The sequence below is a fragment of the Podarcis tiliguerta genome (genome assembly GCF_965153285.1).
Source record: "Podarcis tiliguerta genome assembly, chromosome: 6".
Taxonomy (NCBI): Eukaryota; Metazoa; Chordata; class Lepidosauria; order Squamata; family Lacertidae; genus Podarcis; species Podarcis tiliguerta.
This window is the reverse complement of record NC_139539.1, coordinates 4,688,390-4,703,891: the sequence shown is the minus strand read 5'-3', so window position 1 is coordinate 4,703,891 and position 15,502 is coordinate 4,688,390. Positions and strand designations below refer to the sequence as shown.

Genomic DNA, 15,502 nt, shown 5'->3' with positions numbered 1-15,502 from the left:
CGAAGCAAGCCCATAGAGAAATTCATCCTGCGATGCGCATTGAAAAACGGAAAACCCTTTCGTCTAGCGGGTTTTCTGTCTTGCGAGGCATTCGTCTTGCGGGGCACAACTGTATACTTATATGCAAGTTAGGCTCGGATAAATGTTGGATCAAATAGCTCAGTTCGTAAGCATGAAGCTCGAATCACGTGGAGCTTCAGAGTCTCGGTCTCTAGAGCAATAGACTCTCAATCTCCGATTTGTGGGTTTGAGCCCCACATTGGGCAAAAGATTCGTGCATTGCAGGGAGTTGAGCTAGATGACCGCCATAGCCCTGTAGCCCTGTAGTTCTATGATTTCACACCCACCCACCCCTTCTGGAATTGTTCTCAGCTAGAAACATTACGGAAATCTGTTCCCTGATAACGCCCAACCTCACGCTGCTTCCAACTTGCCGCAGCACCAGTTCATTCTGCTCTTTAGCTTTGCTTTATTTTGTTTATTGAGAACCATTTCATTTTTTATTAGTAAGTGAGATGGGGGCCAAGCCAAGCTCTCCTTAGTGGGATGAGCCTCTGAGAATAAAGGAAGGCTCCGGGACGCGGCAGCAAACAGAGAGTCACCCGAGGATGTGAAAAATAACTTTATTTTCGAGCCCCGCTGAATGAGGAAATAACAACAACTACTGACAGCGATCATACGGACCAGCAATCATCTTGGATAAAACTCTGTTTCCATGTTGTCCGTTCAAAAGTAGGCTAGAGGTCTCAGGAGCCCCTGCCACCACCCCCCGGGATCCACTAAGTTCTCGTGCCCTCTCCCCTACTGGAAAAGCACCGGTGGCGGAGTGACTCCTCCTGGATCTGGGCGGAAGTCCAAGGACTGGCTTGTCCGTCTATCCGTAGCAAACCACAATCCCTCATTGCACTGCAGCTCGGTTCGGGGGTTTCGTTCCCACCCTCTCCCGTCTCCCCCGAGTCCGCAGGGCCAGCTTCCCCGTCGTCTTGGAGATTGTCACCCGCCAGCACCAAGCCCACCCTGGTTCCAGTCACCCTACCCTCTTGCCCCAGTCAGGAACATCCAACTCAAGCCCAGGCGTCAAGCCCACCTTGGCCTCTCAGACAGGCGGTTGTCTCTGCTTCGTCTCATCTCCGCAGCACCTTCAGGTGGCTCACGCCTCTCGCCTTCAGGCAGTTGCCCCCGCCCAGATCCCGGCGGATGCCCTGGAAGGAAGACAGAGAAAGCGTTGAAAGAAGCGCCGGACCTGCCCAAGGCTGTGGGGTGCAGTGGTTGGAGTCAGTGCTAGGAATTCCCCAGGCACCAAATTACGCTAGTAGGACTACAGGAAGTTTTGTAAGGAGAAATATAGGAAGTGTTACAAAGCAGGAAAAAATAGACATATTGGTTATGAGTTTGAAATGTCATAGGGAAAATAAGAAATGCATACTAAGAGATTAGATTGGAAAATTCTCAGACAGGACTGGTGTAAGTCACAAAAATTGAATAAGATGTAAAAGTATGTTTAATTACTGTTGAAAATGATATGTTGAAAAACTAATAAAAATTTATATATAAAAAAAGGAATTCCCCAGGCACCGGGCGCGTTTTGCGACTGGCACGGGCCCAGTCGTGACCACATGGAGATCTCTGGACACCAGACTGGTCACTGACATCTGGCTGGCCCCTCTAGCTTTCTTAAGCAGGTCAGCGGAAAAGCTTATTTATTGCATTTATACCCCCCCTTCCTCCAAAGAGTACATGGTTCACCTCCCTCTTTAGTTAATGCCTACAACAACCCTGTGAGGTAGGCGAAGACCCTGATCTCCCAGGTCCAAGTCTGACACTCTAACCACTACACCACACTGCCTTCCTAGAGTCCTTCTGCTCTGTGGCAGCTACATAAATGAAGTAGGATAATAATAATAATAATAATAATAATAATAATAATAATAATAATAATTTTTATTTATACCCCACCCTCCCCAGCCAAGACTGGGCTCAGGGCGGCTAACAACCAATATAAAAACAATTGATTGAAATACAACTTAAAAACAAGTTTAAAATACAACATTAAAACAGTAAAATACAGCCTCATTTCAGTGGAAACTCAGATCAAAAACTTTTTGGGGGATGAAAACGTCAAGTCTTCACCAAGGCTAACTATCCAGACTGGTCCTACATGGGCCAGGAAAAAGCCAGGGAAGTCCCCAAATAGGAGTTCCATATAAATAAATATCGGTAAAGCCAATTGTCATTTAGAGAAGGATCTGAAATATTTTCCTTGAAGCTTAAATTAGTTGTTTCTCAGTTGTTTTGTGTTACGTTTTAAGGTAAACAGCACTGAATATTTTTTTTCCCTTTAAAATCCAAAGCTGTATAGAAATTAAATGAATAATAATAGCAATAAATCTCATCAGGGAAAAATGGGGAAAACAGGAAACATTCCGTTGTGGCATCCGTAACCTAAGGTGCTATTTGGCGATTAGCTTCTATATTTCAGTTTCTAACAGTTTCAGTTAGAGTGCTGGACTAGGAGCTGTGGAAGACCAGGGTCATAGCTGTCAAGCGTCCCTTATTTGGCGGGACAGTCCCTTATCCCAGCGCCATGTCCTGCTGCTGTCCCTTATTGATGATGTCCCTTAAATAAGCTACTGAAGATAATGGGGCCCTTTCTATGTCCAGCTGTGCTTTGTCAACAACAAATTGTTGCTGTGTTTTTTGTGTTGAATATATGCTATATGGTAATTTATGGAACTAATAGGTATCTAAAGCCATTTGCACACAACAAAATACAGTGGTGCCCCGCAAGACGAATGCCTCGCAAGACGGAAAACCCGCTAGACGAAAGGGTTTTCCGTTTTTCAATGCACTTCGCAGGACGAATTTCTCTATGGGCTTGCTTCGCAAGACGAAAATGTCTTGCGATTTGCTGCGATTTTTTTTCGCTCCCCACCCCCTTTTTCTAAGGCACTAAGCTGCTAATAGCCTTTTAGCAGCTAATCCGCTAATCCCTTAAGCCTTTAATAGCCGCTAATAGCCGCTAAACCGCTAATAGCGCTAATCCGCTAATAGGGTTGCTTCGCAAGACGAAAAAACCGCTAGACGAAGAGACTCACGGAACGAATTCTTTTCGTCTTGCGAGGCACCACTGTACGTATTTTATCAAAGGAATTGTTGATCCCTTATTTTGGCTGCTGATCCCTTATTTTTGAGGCTGCTGGTCCCTTATTTTCAAATCTGTAAATTGACAGCTATGACCAGGGTTTGCACCCCCACTCGGCCATGAAGCTCAATGGGTAGTGACTGGGGGGGGGGGCATTCACTGCCCTTCAGCCTAACGTACCTCACAGGGTTGTTGTGCGGATTAAATGGGGGGGGGGGAGAACCATGCATGCCACACTGAGCTCCCTGGGGGAGAGGAAGCAGAAATGCAGCAAGTAAAGCAATTCACCTGCATTGTTTTGCAACAGTCACAACAACCCCCCAAGGTAGGACACTGTTATTAGACGCATGTTGGAAGGGGCCTGAAGTCACCCACTCACCCTGTGGACTCACAAGCCTGAAATTGCAGCAGGCTCCCCCATTTGAACCTCAGCTTCTTAGTCACTATGCCAGAGTGGGGGACTCTTTTCAGGCAATAATAATAATAACAAATTTTTATTTATACCCCGCCCTTCCCGGTTCAGGAAACCGGGCTCAGGGCGGCTAACAACAAATTTAAAACACTTAATTGATGCTACAAAATAAACAGCATAAAATACGGTATAAAGCGTAAATAACAATAAAATCAAAAATCAATTTAGGGGGGAAATCCATCCAATAAACATTAGATGATCACCAGGGCTAGCTGGCTAAATTAGTCCCACTTGGGCCAGCGAGGAGACCAGGGGAGAATTAGCTGTGGGATCCCAGAGCAGGTAATCTTCATAAAAAGGGGAGGGGGAGGGCAGGGGAATAAAAGATCAGACTAAGTTCAAATTGAAAGCCAGGCAGAATAGCTCTGTCTTAAAGGCCCTGCAGAAGAAAGTTAAATCCTGTAGGGCCCTGGTCTCATGGGACAGAGCATTCCACCAGGTCGGAGCCATCACTGAGAAGGCCCTGGCGGAGGATAATCTAGATGGAGGGCCACATTCCCATCTGTGTCACGTTCCAAAGGCCAAAGAGGACAGGGTAATCTATGCCTTTTGCATGGAAGCGGCGTCACGTTCACACAATGCTCACTTATCTTCTTTCCAGGCAAGCAAGACAGAGCATCTTTTTAGGCAAGCGAAAAGCACTTGAGGATGGGGCAAAACGGGGATGGTAAAGGGGGCGGCTCAGGGGGTGGTGTGACCTGGGGAGAGTCCTGGGGGCAAGACAGAGATGCCTGGGGGGGGGGCTACACCTGCCCCCTCCGGACTAAGGCTCACCATCCTGCAGGCATGGCCCTAAGCTGCATGTTGCATTGCCAAAGACGTTTTCAACTAATGAACTCTGAGTAAGGGTCACGTTTTGGGACAATCCAGATTGGTACTGTGACACTCCCTCCCCACCATCCCTAGCAATATTTCCTTTCGTTTATGAACAGCAGCTGCAAGAAAAGAAAAAAGCTAATTTCAAACCAATGCATGCAAAGATAATTATCTGTGGTAGGGGTTGGGGACCATTAGCTGGTGAGACCATTCCCACCTCCCAAACCATATCCACCTGACCACCAGTTCACTTTGCAATCCTGCAGAGATCAGGATTAACGCTCTACCGGTACTCACCAACTAGGCAGGGACGTGGGTGGCGCTGTGGGTTAAACCACAGAGCCTAGGACTTGCCGATCAGAAGGTTGGCAGTTCAAATCACCCAGTCAGGGTGACCGAACCATGCATCTTTTAACCAGGCTTTAGAAAGCGTTATTTTCACTTTGCTTATAGTGCTGATGAGACCCCAGCTACTTGCTGTCTTAATTTGCCCAGAGATATCTCCACACTTTGGGGACGCAGGTGGTGCTGTGGGTTACAGAGCCTAGGACTTGCCGATCAGAAGGTCGGCGGTTCGATTCCCTGCAACGGGGTGAGCTCCTGTTGCTCGGTCCCTTCTCCTGCCAACCTAGCAGTTCGAAAGCACGTAAAAGTGCAAGGAGATAAATAGGTACCCCTCTGGCGGGAAGGTAAACGGCATTTCCGTGCGCTGCTCTGGTTCGCCAGAAGCGGCTTAGTCATGCTGGCCACATGACCCGGAAGCTGTATGCCGGCTCCCTCGGCCAATAAAGCGAGATGAGCGCCGCAACCCCAGAGTTGGTCACAACTGGACCCTCTAACAACACCAATGTCCCAGAATTCTCTAGGGCATCTGCTCCCAAAGGACTGCCTCCTGGGGGTGTGTGGATTACTTATGGGGCCACCAAAAGACAAGGGGGCAAGAGGTGGATCTGTAAATGACTATTAGATTTTGGGAACCCTGGTACCACTGGGTCAAGTTCATCAGTTCTGTTGAATTTAAGTTTAATGCAACAGGGAATGATCTTGACCCAGTAATATCAGGTTTTCCAAAGTCTGATAATCATTTACACCTCCAACTTTAATTTCATTGCGAGTAAGTGTGCAGTTGCTTCTATTCTGAATTTTATTGTGCTATTATCTTTCTTAGTTGGTTGTGCAAGGCACTATTCTGAATAATGCCTTCGCTTCGCGCGGACACACACAGGAACAACCAAGGATTCCAGAGCAGCCCAACAGCAGCGTTGGTCATCAGTCACCGGACCTCTGGTCGGTTTCATCGCTGCTGATCGCCAGGAGGGTAAGGGGTAGGGGTGAAGCTGGGGTTGAGGTTTGCCCAGTGCAGATTTGCTGGAGGGAATGCCAATTGGGCTCCACCTGTGTGCTTGCAGAGCGTCAACCTCGCTGCTGCCGCACCTTCCCCTTCTGCCTCCCAGTAAGCATAAGAATGCAAGAGCCTGCTAGATCACGTCAATGGCCCATGTAGCCCAGCATCACTAATAATAATAATAATAATAATAATAATAATAATAATAATAATAATTTAAAAAATAAAATTGTATTTATACCCCACCCTTCCCGGTTCAAAAACTGGGCTCAGGGCAGCTAACAACAAATTATAAAATTATAATTATAAAAGCAGCATAAAATACAGTATAAAAACATGAATAACAATAAAATTCAAAAATCAATTTAGGGGAAATAAGCATTAGATAATCCCCAGGGCTAGCTGGCTGAATTGGTCCTACCTGGGCCAACGAGGAGACCAGGGGAGAATTAGCTGTGGGGTCTCAGAGTGGGTGATCTTCATAAAAGGGGAGGGGGAGGAAAGGGAAGGGAAATAAAAGATCAGGCTGAATTCAAATTAAAGGCCAGGCGGAATAGCTCTGTCTTACAGGCCTGACGGAAGGAGGTTAAATCCTACAGGGCCCTGGTCTCATGGGACAGAGCATTCCACCAGGTCGGAGCCACCACTGAGAAGGCCCTGGCCCTGGTGGAAGATAATCTAACTTCCTTAGGGACCTCTAAACTATGGTTGTTCATGGACCTTAAGGTCCTCTGAGGGGCAGACCAGGAGAGGCGGTCCCGTAGATACAAGGGCCCTAAGCCACAAAGGGCTTAACCGCAGAGTTCATGGGTTCAAGCCCCATGTTGGGCAAAAGATTTCTGCATTGCAGGGACGTGGATCAGATGGTCCTCATGCATCCAATCGATGCTGACAAATTTTCAAGAGGACTTTAAACTCCAATGACAAGGCCTTTCAGAGTGGAGCAGAAATGTAGAGAAATGAATTTTTCAGGCTACTTCTTTTCCCAACCTTAAATATAGAAACTGAAAGAGCAAACGCCTTTGTTTTTCAAACCTGGGAGAGGAGAGGCTTTTGCAGGGGAAGCAGACACACCGCATGGAACCTGGGAATCTGCCTTGCACTCTTTGTCTGGCCTCTTGGCTCCACCAAGCTCACTGCTGCCCGCAGCAACTGGCAGAGACCCTTCAGGATTCCAGGCAGGGGTCATTCCCTGGAGATAGCAGGGATTGAACCCAGAACCTTCCGCACGCACAACTCATGCAAGCCGATCTACCATCTCTCCCCCTTTCAGCAATGTGCAGCCGGGTTGCCATCTCTGGTTGGAGAAAGCGCATAGCCAGCATGTTCCAGCATGTGACGTGCGGGAGAAGATGCGCCCAGACCTTAAGGGACTAAGAGCAATGGCCGTTTTGGCAGAAGGGGGCATGGGACCCGGAGCGTCGCCCTTCCTGCCTCTCCCCGCCAGGAGTCTTGCTTATGGCCTCACAGAAGGTTGCCATGGCGAAGGTCATGATGTCATCACCAGCTGGGGAATAGCCGGAAGCTGGAGCGAGTCTGGAATGACAGCCAGCTCCCAGGCTGAACCCTGGATTAAGGGTCTCCGCCAGTCACTTTGGAAATCAAAAAGGTCACACTCCTTCCCAGCGCTTAGAAAGGAAAGAAAACTTTTCGATCGAGCCAGTTTTTCAAAACAGAACACAAGCATATCCTGGGCTCCCCTTGTCATCTCCATTTTTGGAAGTTGAAACTACCATGGCTTGAAGGGCAAAACCACACACCGCTGTGATCCTGCCAGCATTCCCCTCTCTCCTTCCAACAACCTGTGAAGTTGCTTTACTCTTCAGATCCCATCATCTCTGACCATTGGCCATGGTGGCTGGGGAAGAGCTGCAGATGTAGAACATCTGGAGGGCACTGGATTGGTGAAGACTGCTTAATATTTGGAGCAGAGCATTGCTTTTTGAAAATCAATACAGTTGTCTGTTTGCTGACCACCAGGTGTCTTTCTCTGCAACCAGAGATGCTAGACTGGGCATTATACATAAAACCCCATGGTGCTCTTCCAGTAATTAGAAGCTATTGAATGGGGCTGCTAATCACAGAATTGTAGCATTGGAAGCAACTACAAGAATCATCTAGTCCAGGCATTGGCAAATCCGGCCCTCCAGATGTTTTGGGACTACAACTCCCATCATCCCTGACCACTGGTCCTGCTAGCTAGGGATCATGGGAGTTGTAGACCCAAAACATCTGGAGGGCCGAGTTTGCCTATGCCTGATCTAGTCCAACCCCCTACAGCGCAGGAATGTTCAATACGATTTTATTCCTGCTGCTGGATTCTACCCTTTGGCTGTAAAATTCAGCTGAATGTCATGCTGTGAAAATGTCATGTTAAAAGCCACTGCTCCCAACAAAATTGAATTCCCTTGACAGTCCGTTAAAGTGCTGCAAAGACCCAAAGATGAGGAGATGATACATGCATCCTGATTACCGAGCCTAGACTACACAGAGACACAATCAGTCTCCCCGTGAAGCTCACCTACTGTTAGTGGTGCTGTTAACATCTAGGAACCCCGATAAGGAACACAGGATGTTGCAGATGCAGCTTGAAATAGAATCACAGAATGAGGACCCCTCATCTAGTCCAATCCCTTGCAATGCAGGAATTCTGCCCACAGCTGTTCCTGGGTGGGCTCAGACCACCAACTTTCTAGTTAACAGCCAGTCGCACAGCCCCATTCTGCCACAGAAGGTCCAGTTAGCATGGAATTGTTTAGTCTGCTGAGACCCTCCCTGCCTGCGCACTGTCTCGCCAGAGTGGTGCATGTTCTGGTTATCTCCCGCTTGGACTACTGCAATGTGCTCTACGTGGGGCTCCCTTTGAAGGAGACCCGTAAACCACAACTAATCCAGAATGTGGCAGCTAGACTGGTGACTGGGAGCAGCCACCGAGACCATATAACACCGGGCTTCAAAGACTTACATTGGCTCCTAGTACGTTTCTGAGCACAATTCAAAGTGTTGGTGCTGACCTTTAAAGCCCTAAATGGCCTCAGCCCAGTATACCTGAAGGAGCGTCTCCACCCCCATCATTCGGCCCGGACACCGAGGTCCAGTTCCGAGGTCTTCTGGTGGTTCCCTCACTGGGGGAAGTGAGGTTACAGGGAACCAGGCAGAGGGTCTTCTCGGTGGTGGCGCCCGCCCTCTGGAACACCCTCCCATCAAATGTCAAGAAAATAAACAACTATCTGACTTTTAGAAGACATCTGAAGGCAGCCCTCTTTAGGGAAGTTTTTAATGTTTGATGTTTTATTGTGTTTTTAATATTCTGTTGGGAGAACCAGCCAGATGGACGAGGTATAGGTAATAAATAAATTATTATTATTTATTATTAATAATATGAGCTCGGTCTTAGGCAGAGCATCATGCCTATGCCTGAACAGATAACACATCATATGGGGACTTCTGGCGAGGAAAAATGGCGGGCGCCACGGCAGCAAGCAGCTCCTGAAGCCAGCCAGAGCCAACTGCGCTACCAGGCTGGCTCCGGGCTGCTGAGGTTGCTGCTGCCACGTTTCCCGGGGACAGATTTACAAATCTGGGGACATTCTGGGGACAGAATTTGTCCGGGGACGGATTTGCAAATCCGGGGAGTGTTCCCCGGAACCAGAGACATCTGGTAACCCTAGCCTGCAAGGTTTCAGAAGAGGAAAGACAGCAAAAGCTCGTTCATAAAAGATGCTCTGAGGCTCACACGTTGGTGCAAATCCTTCAGTCCCCTCGGGAGATGCAAGCGTGAAATGTTTGCTGGTGCAAAAGAGCATCAATATAAAACTGACCTGCAGACATTAAACAGGCTTGGCCTAAAGAATTTTTAGGCAACTCTGCAAGAACAGAATGACCCTTTCCTCCCCATGTCATTGTCACGCTGGAGATCAAGGGGCAAGCCCCAGTTTTCATAATAGGATACCAACCCCACCAGAATCAATGGGGAGTCCCTAGATCAGGGGTGGGGAATCTTTGGCCCTCCATAACGCTAAAGGCCACCATCACCCAATGGTGACGGTATGCTGGCTCCCCCAGCCATTACTGAATATATATGGGCTGGTTCAGACATTACAATAGCCCATGGTTTGTACTAGCCATAGACTATTGCATGTTCTGCATCAGACACACACAAGCCAACCATGGTTTGGTATTCTTCCTTCTACCTCTGTCTGCCCAAAGACCTCCTGGTTGGCATTCCACAAGCAGTAGACTCTGTGGGTGATGCAACAACCCAAGCCATGGCAGTGCTGAGCTACAGTTTGCTCTCTCTCTCTATATATATATATATAAACCCAAACTAACCCCAGTTTGCAAGCAACCTTATAAAGGAATATCGGAAGCAGCCCTATTATGTTAAATCAGGACAAAGAACAACAACAAGGATCCCTAAAGCAAACACAAAAAAACATTATTTGGAAGCAGGAACTGAATGTTATCACTTTCTCCATTGACAACTGAGAAAACAAAGTGAACTGGAAAAGACTGAGCAGCTGAAACGGATTTTTGTCTACCGTTGTGCGTCTTCTTGGTGTTTTGTTCCCGTATCTCCATTGAAACATATATATTCAGTGTAATTTGAAAATCGGGTTTTCAGGGGGAAAAACAGGGAACCATGCCTGATCTAACCAACTCCTCCTACAAGGAAATGCAGCTCGGACTGGCGATGCCTCCAGACCGTCTATTTCGTACACCAGAATTTCAGGTGTGCGGAAATAAAATGGATTTAATGGTTATGTTGTCCTGGCACAACAAAACCACTTTTGAAACAAGCACTTGGAAAGTGGATCGAAAAGTGTGGAGTGCCTGAATGGGAAGATGTAGAGACACTCCCCCTGCCACACAGAACAGGATGAGTGCTCAATAAATACTTGGCACGCCCTAACCACCATATAAGCCAGCCTTTCCGAACCTGTGAGTCCCCAGATGTTGTTGAACTACAACTCCCATCACCCCTAGCTAGCAAGGCCAGAGCTCAGGGATGATGGGAGTTGTAGTCCAACAACATCTGAGGACCCACAGGTTGCGAACCGCTGAAAGTAATGGGTAGGCAAACTAAGGCCCGGGGGCCGGATCCAGCCCAATCGCCTTCTAAATCTGTCCCAAGGATGGTCCGGGAATCAGCATGTTTTTACATGAGTAGAATGTGTGCTTTTATTTAAATTGCATCTCTGGGTTATTTGTGGGGCACAGGAATAAATTCATTTTTTGCCCCAAAATATAGTCCGGCCCCCCACTAAGTCTGAGGGACAGTGGACCGGCCCCCTGCTGAAAAAGTTTGCTGATCCCTGATATAAGCAAATCAGGATGAATGCTGTGCAAAATCGGTTGTCTGTAGGAGGCTCAAATGTTTTGAGGATGTGTTGGTTGCACTAACTACCTCGAAAGACAAAAACTGCCCAGCTGCATCAGACCAAAGATCATTTGACTCCAGGATCCTGTTTTATGCAAGTGGCCCACCAGCAAGTTATGAAGGCCAAAGCCTCCTCATCTCCCTGCTGTCAGAAGAGTGGACCAAGTCCAGGAGGGCCAGTCTAGGAGAGATGGAAGCCATGTCTGACTACAGCCCCCCATTCACTATTTTGCAGTGGGGAGATGCAGGAAATAGATGGAAAACAGGCGGTATATGCAAACACTCAGTGCTAATGCTGTGCCTTGCTATCCTAGAGGTTTGTGGTTAGAGTGTCCGATTACAACCTCTGCCATGGAGCTTCACTGGGTCACCTTGGGCCAATGATGGCCCCTCAGTCTAACCTACCTCAAAGGGTTGATGTGGAGATTAAATGAAGAGAGGGGAGATGTATGCCACACTTGAGGAGGAGCAAAAGTTGGGGTATAAATGCAATCAATAAAAAGAATTCTAGAGGGCTGGTGTTAGATCAGGACCTAGACTCATTCATCAATGAACTAAGGGCTAGCCACCGTCTCCCAACCTCAGTCTACCCATCTGCACAAAGGGGGATAAACTTCTAGTATTGGAAGTTTCCGCACTGAAGCCTTTGGAGAAGCCAGGAATTCCAACGTTTTCCCCCCAACCTGGTGAGTGCAGGTGTACACCCCTGTTTAAACAGTAAGAGAAAAGCATTCTGCGCATGTCCAGAGACACCCTCTCCTGATGAGCACTTACTGTTCCCAACCCTAACCCTGCGGGAAGCCATCTAATTAGACTTTCATTTGATTCTGACCTGTTTCTAGGAAGTAATTTAATTATTGTTTGATTTTATACCAATGTTATATATTTGATGTTAGCCGCCCTGAGCCCGACTTTGGCCGGGGAGGGCGAGATATAAATAAAAAGATTATTATTATTATTATTATTATTATTATTACTACTATCACATTTGATTCAAGTCTTAGCTCTGGCCCTGAACAGAGGGTTTGGAGTCAAGTACTGTCTGTCACAGTCTATAAAAAGCACAGGGATATACAAACACATAAAATGAAGAACCAGCTCTGCTGGCCTGACTGGAACCCCCTTAGCTGATAGGAGGAGGCGATTGTCTACCTCCCACCTAGGGTTTTCCCAGGAGAAGCAAAACTGACCTGTGTGTAAGGGAACGATTTGCTAGCCCCCTGGAAAATGAGGGCTTTTATAAACTTCCCCACCCCGGGGTAGTTGCTTCTGAATGCCAGGCCCCCGCCTTGCAACAGGGGCCACGATTGCCAAACAAAGCGTGCCTCTGAGCATGCACAGAGTGCTGCTGAGTAATTGCTTCCAGGCATGGGTGTAGCCAAGGAGGGGGAAGGGGGGGCAATAGAAATACAGTGGTACTTCGGGGTTAAGAACTTAATTTGTTCCAGAGGTCCGTTCTTAACCTGAAACTGTTCTTAACCTAAGGGCGCTGTGGGCTAAACCACAGAGCCTAGGACTTGCCAATCAGAAGGTTGGCGGTTCAAATCCCCGCGACGGGGTGAGCTCCCGCTGCTCGGTCCCTGCTCCTGCCCACCTAGCAGTTAGAAAGCACGTCAAAGTGCAAGTAGATAAATAGGTACTGCTCCGGCGGGAAGGTAAACGGCATTTCCGTGCGCTGCTCTGGTTCGCCAGAAGCGGCTTAGTCATGCTGGCCACATGACCCGGAAGCTGTGCGCCGGTTCCCTTGGCCAATAAAGCACGATGAGCGCCGCAACCCCAGAGTCGGTCACGACTGGACCTAATGGTCAGGGGTCCGTTTACCTTTACCACTTTAGTTAATGGGGCCTACTGCAGCCAGTGTGCCGCCAGAGCATGATTTCTGTTCTCATCCTGAAGCAAAGTTCTTAACCCGAGGTACTATTTCTGGGTCCGTTTACCTTTACCACTTTAGTTAATGGGGCCTACTGCAGCCAGTGTGCCGCCAGAGCATGATTTCTGTTCTCATCCTGAAGCAAAGTTCTTAACCCGAGGTACTATTTCTGGGTCAGCGGAGTCTGTAACCTGAAGTGTCTGTAACCTGAAGTGTATGTAACCCGAGGTACCACTGTACTTAACTGACCCATCGGGTCGGTTCTGCCCCTCCAGCAAGTCTCTCCCCCCCCCCAACAAAAATCCTGGCTATGCCCATGCTTCCAGATGAAGGATTAGGGACCCGAGGGCTGAGCGCTTCTAAGCTATCCTGGACTCCCGCAGCCGCAGCTATCCTGGACTCCCGCACCCGCAGCCCCCTCGGGCAGCAGGACTCACCCCCTTCCTCTGGTTGCTGAGGCAGAAGGTGCAGATGCTGCGCGGCTGCTTGCCCGGCTCCATCACGTCTCCCTTGGCCCCGCACAGGGCGCGGAAGCAGGGCTGCCCGTCGTCGGCCCCGTCGCCCAGGAGCAGCACGTTGGCCAGGTGCGCGATGTAGCTGGACGCCAGGCGCAGCGTCTCGATCTTGGAGAGTTTTCTGTCCACCGGCTCGGTGGGGATGAGGGTGCGCAGCGCCGTGAAGGCGGTGTTCACGCTCTGCGTCCGGTCCCGCTCGCGCGCGTTGGCCGCCTGCCGCTGCTTCACCACCACCACCGGCCCGCCGGACGGCCGGGCGGCGGCTGGACAGCAGCCGCAGGAGCGCTCCGACGCGTCGCTGCTGCCTCCGCTGCGCGCTTCCTCGTCGTCCTCCGACGCGTCGTCCTCCTCCGACAGCAGGCGCAGCTCCGGGTACAGGACGCGCGCCGCCACCGGGCGCAGCAGCGCGAACGCCATGGCCGCGCCGTCGGGGGTGGGAGGAAAGGAGAGCCGCCGCTTCTCTGCAACGGCCCGAGCCCCGCGGAGGCGCGTCCGACGCGGGGAAACTCTCGCCGACGCCTCGCCGCGCGTCCCGGAGCCGCGCTCTGCGGGGCTCGCCGAGGCGCCGTCTAGATATAGCTATAAAAGGCGCAGGGCGGAGGCGAGCGGCCACGGTGGAATGCGCGCCGGCCAATCGCGGCGCGGGGAGCGGAGCATCCCTCGCCGGCCTGGCCAATGGGAAGACGGCTCTGATCCGGTTTCTGGAGCCGTCTGGCCGGGCAAAGGGGATGTGCCGCTGCGTCGCATCCACCGCCAGTGTTTGCGCAGAAGGTTGCCACCCGTCCTGTTATAATACAGGAGTGTCCTGTATTTCTTCTTTTTTAGAAATAATTTTTATTGAAAGATTTTATGTTACAAAAAACAATACAGCCATACTACCACTAAATATAATTAGGAAATAAAAATTACATACATCAGGGAAGTTTTTAATCTGTGATATTTTACTGTTTTTTTGTTTTGTTTGTTTCTATGGAAGCCGCCCAGAGTGGCTGGGGGGGCCCAGCCAGATGGGCGGGGTACAAATAATAAATTATTATATTATTATTATCAATATTTAGTTTGTTATTTGTTATTTACCGTCTTATTTCCTCCCAAACACTGCATACAAAAACACACATATGTGTCCTGTATTTCAATGTAAAATGCTACGTCCTGTATTGCTAAGTTTGTGCTGTATCTGTGTACAGTGGTACCTCTGGATACGAACGGGATCCATTCCGGAGCCCCGTTCGCATCCAGAAGCAAATGTAACTAGCAACGCCACATCTGCACTCGGACGCATCGCGTTTCGCCGCTTCTGTGCATGCATGTGACGTCAGTTTGAGCATCTGCGCATGTGCGAGCGGTGAAACCTGGAAGTAACGCGCTCCGTTGCCGTGGAGCGCAACTCAAACGCGCTCAACATGAAGCATATTCAACCCGAGGTATGACTGTATCTGAAGAAGTGTTCTTTTCTTTCTTTGGAGATCCCTTGTAGCTGAGTAAGATTGTCTTCCATAAACACAGTTTTAACAGTGAGTCCGTAAGTGACTGTGGAAGCCAATTCTGGATCCACACGTCCTTCCACAGTGGGGACATTGGTTTCTGGGCAGGAGTTGATCATGGCAGTGGCGTAGCATAAGGTTGTCAGCACCCGGGGCAAGGCAAGTAATTTGCGCCCCTTAACCCGGGGCAAGGCAAGTAATTTGCCCCCCCCCGCTGCACTGTCCCTCCCCCAGATAGTCCCTCGCTCTCTCTCCGCACTGCACCGCACGCCTGGCACCCTCCCCTCCACAGTGGGCGGCGACCCGGCGGCTCGGATCGGATTCGCACAGCCAGCACTGCAGTGAGAGAGAGTGAGTGAGCCAGGTAGGGGCAGAGAGCTGCGAGTGCGAGCGCGCCCCCCCAGATGTTGTGCCCGGTGCGCCCGGCCCCCCTGCACCCCCCACGCTACGCCACTGGATCATGGTGTGGATTTGCCAA

The 15,502-nt window shown here is 49.5% G+C and overlaps 2 protein-coding genes across 2 annotated transcripts in view; one reads left to right on the top strand and one right to left on the bottom strand.

Annotated features, from left to right (window-relative positions):
• The window catches only part of FAM110A (family with sequence similarity 110 member A), a 273,110-nt gene that overhangs the window by 74,748 nt on the left and 182,860 nt on the right, over positions 1-15,502 (top strand). The gene's annotated exons all lie outside the window — the stretch shown is intronic.
• TCF15 (transcription factor 15) lies at positions 608-14,073 on the bottom strand. The gene is made up of 2 exons (XM_083447751.1): positions 13,463-14,073; positions 608-1,202 (listed from the first exon to the last, which is right to left on the bottom strand). The coding sequence occupies exons 1-2, from the start codon at positions 13,955-13,957 to the stop codon at positions 1,125-1,127; spliced, it is 573 nt and encodes a 190-aa protein (XP_083303877.1). The 5' UTR covers positions 13,958-14,073; the 3' UTR covers positions 608-1,124.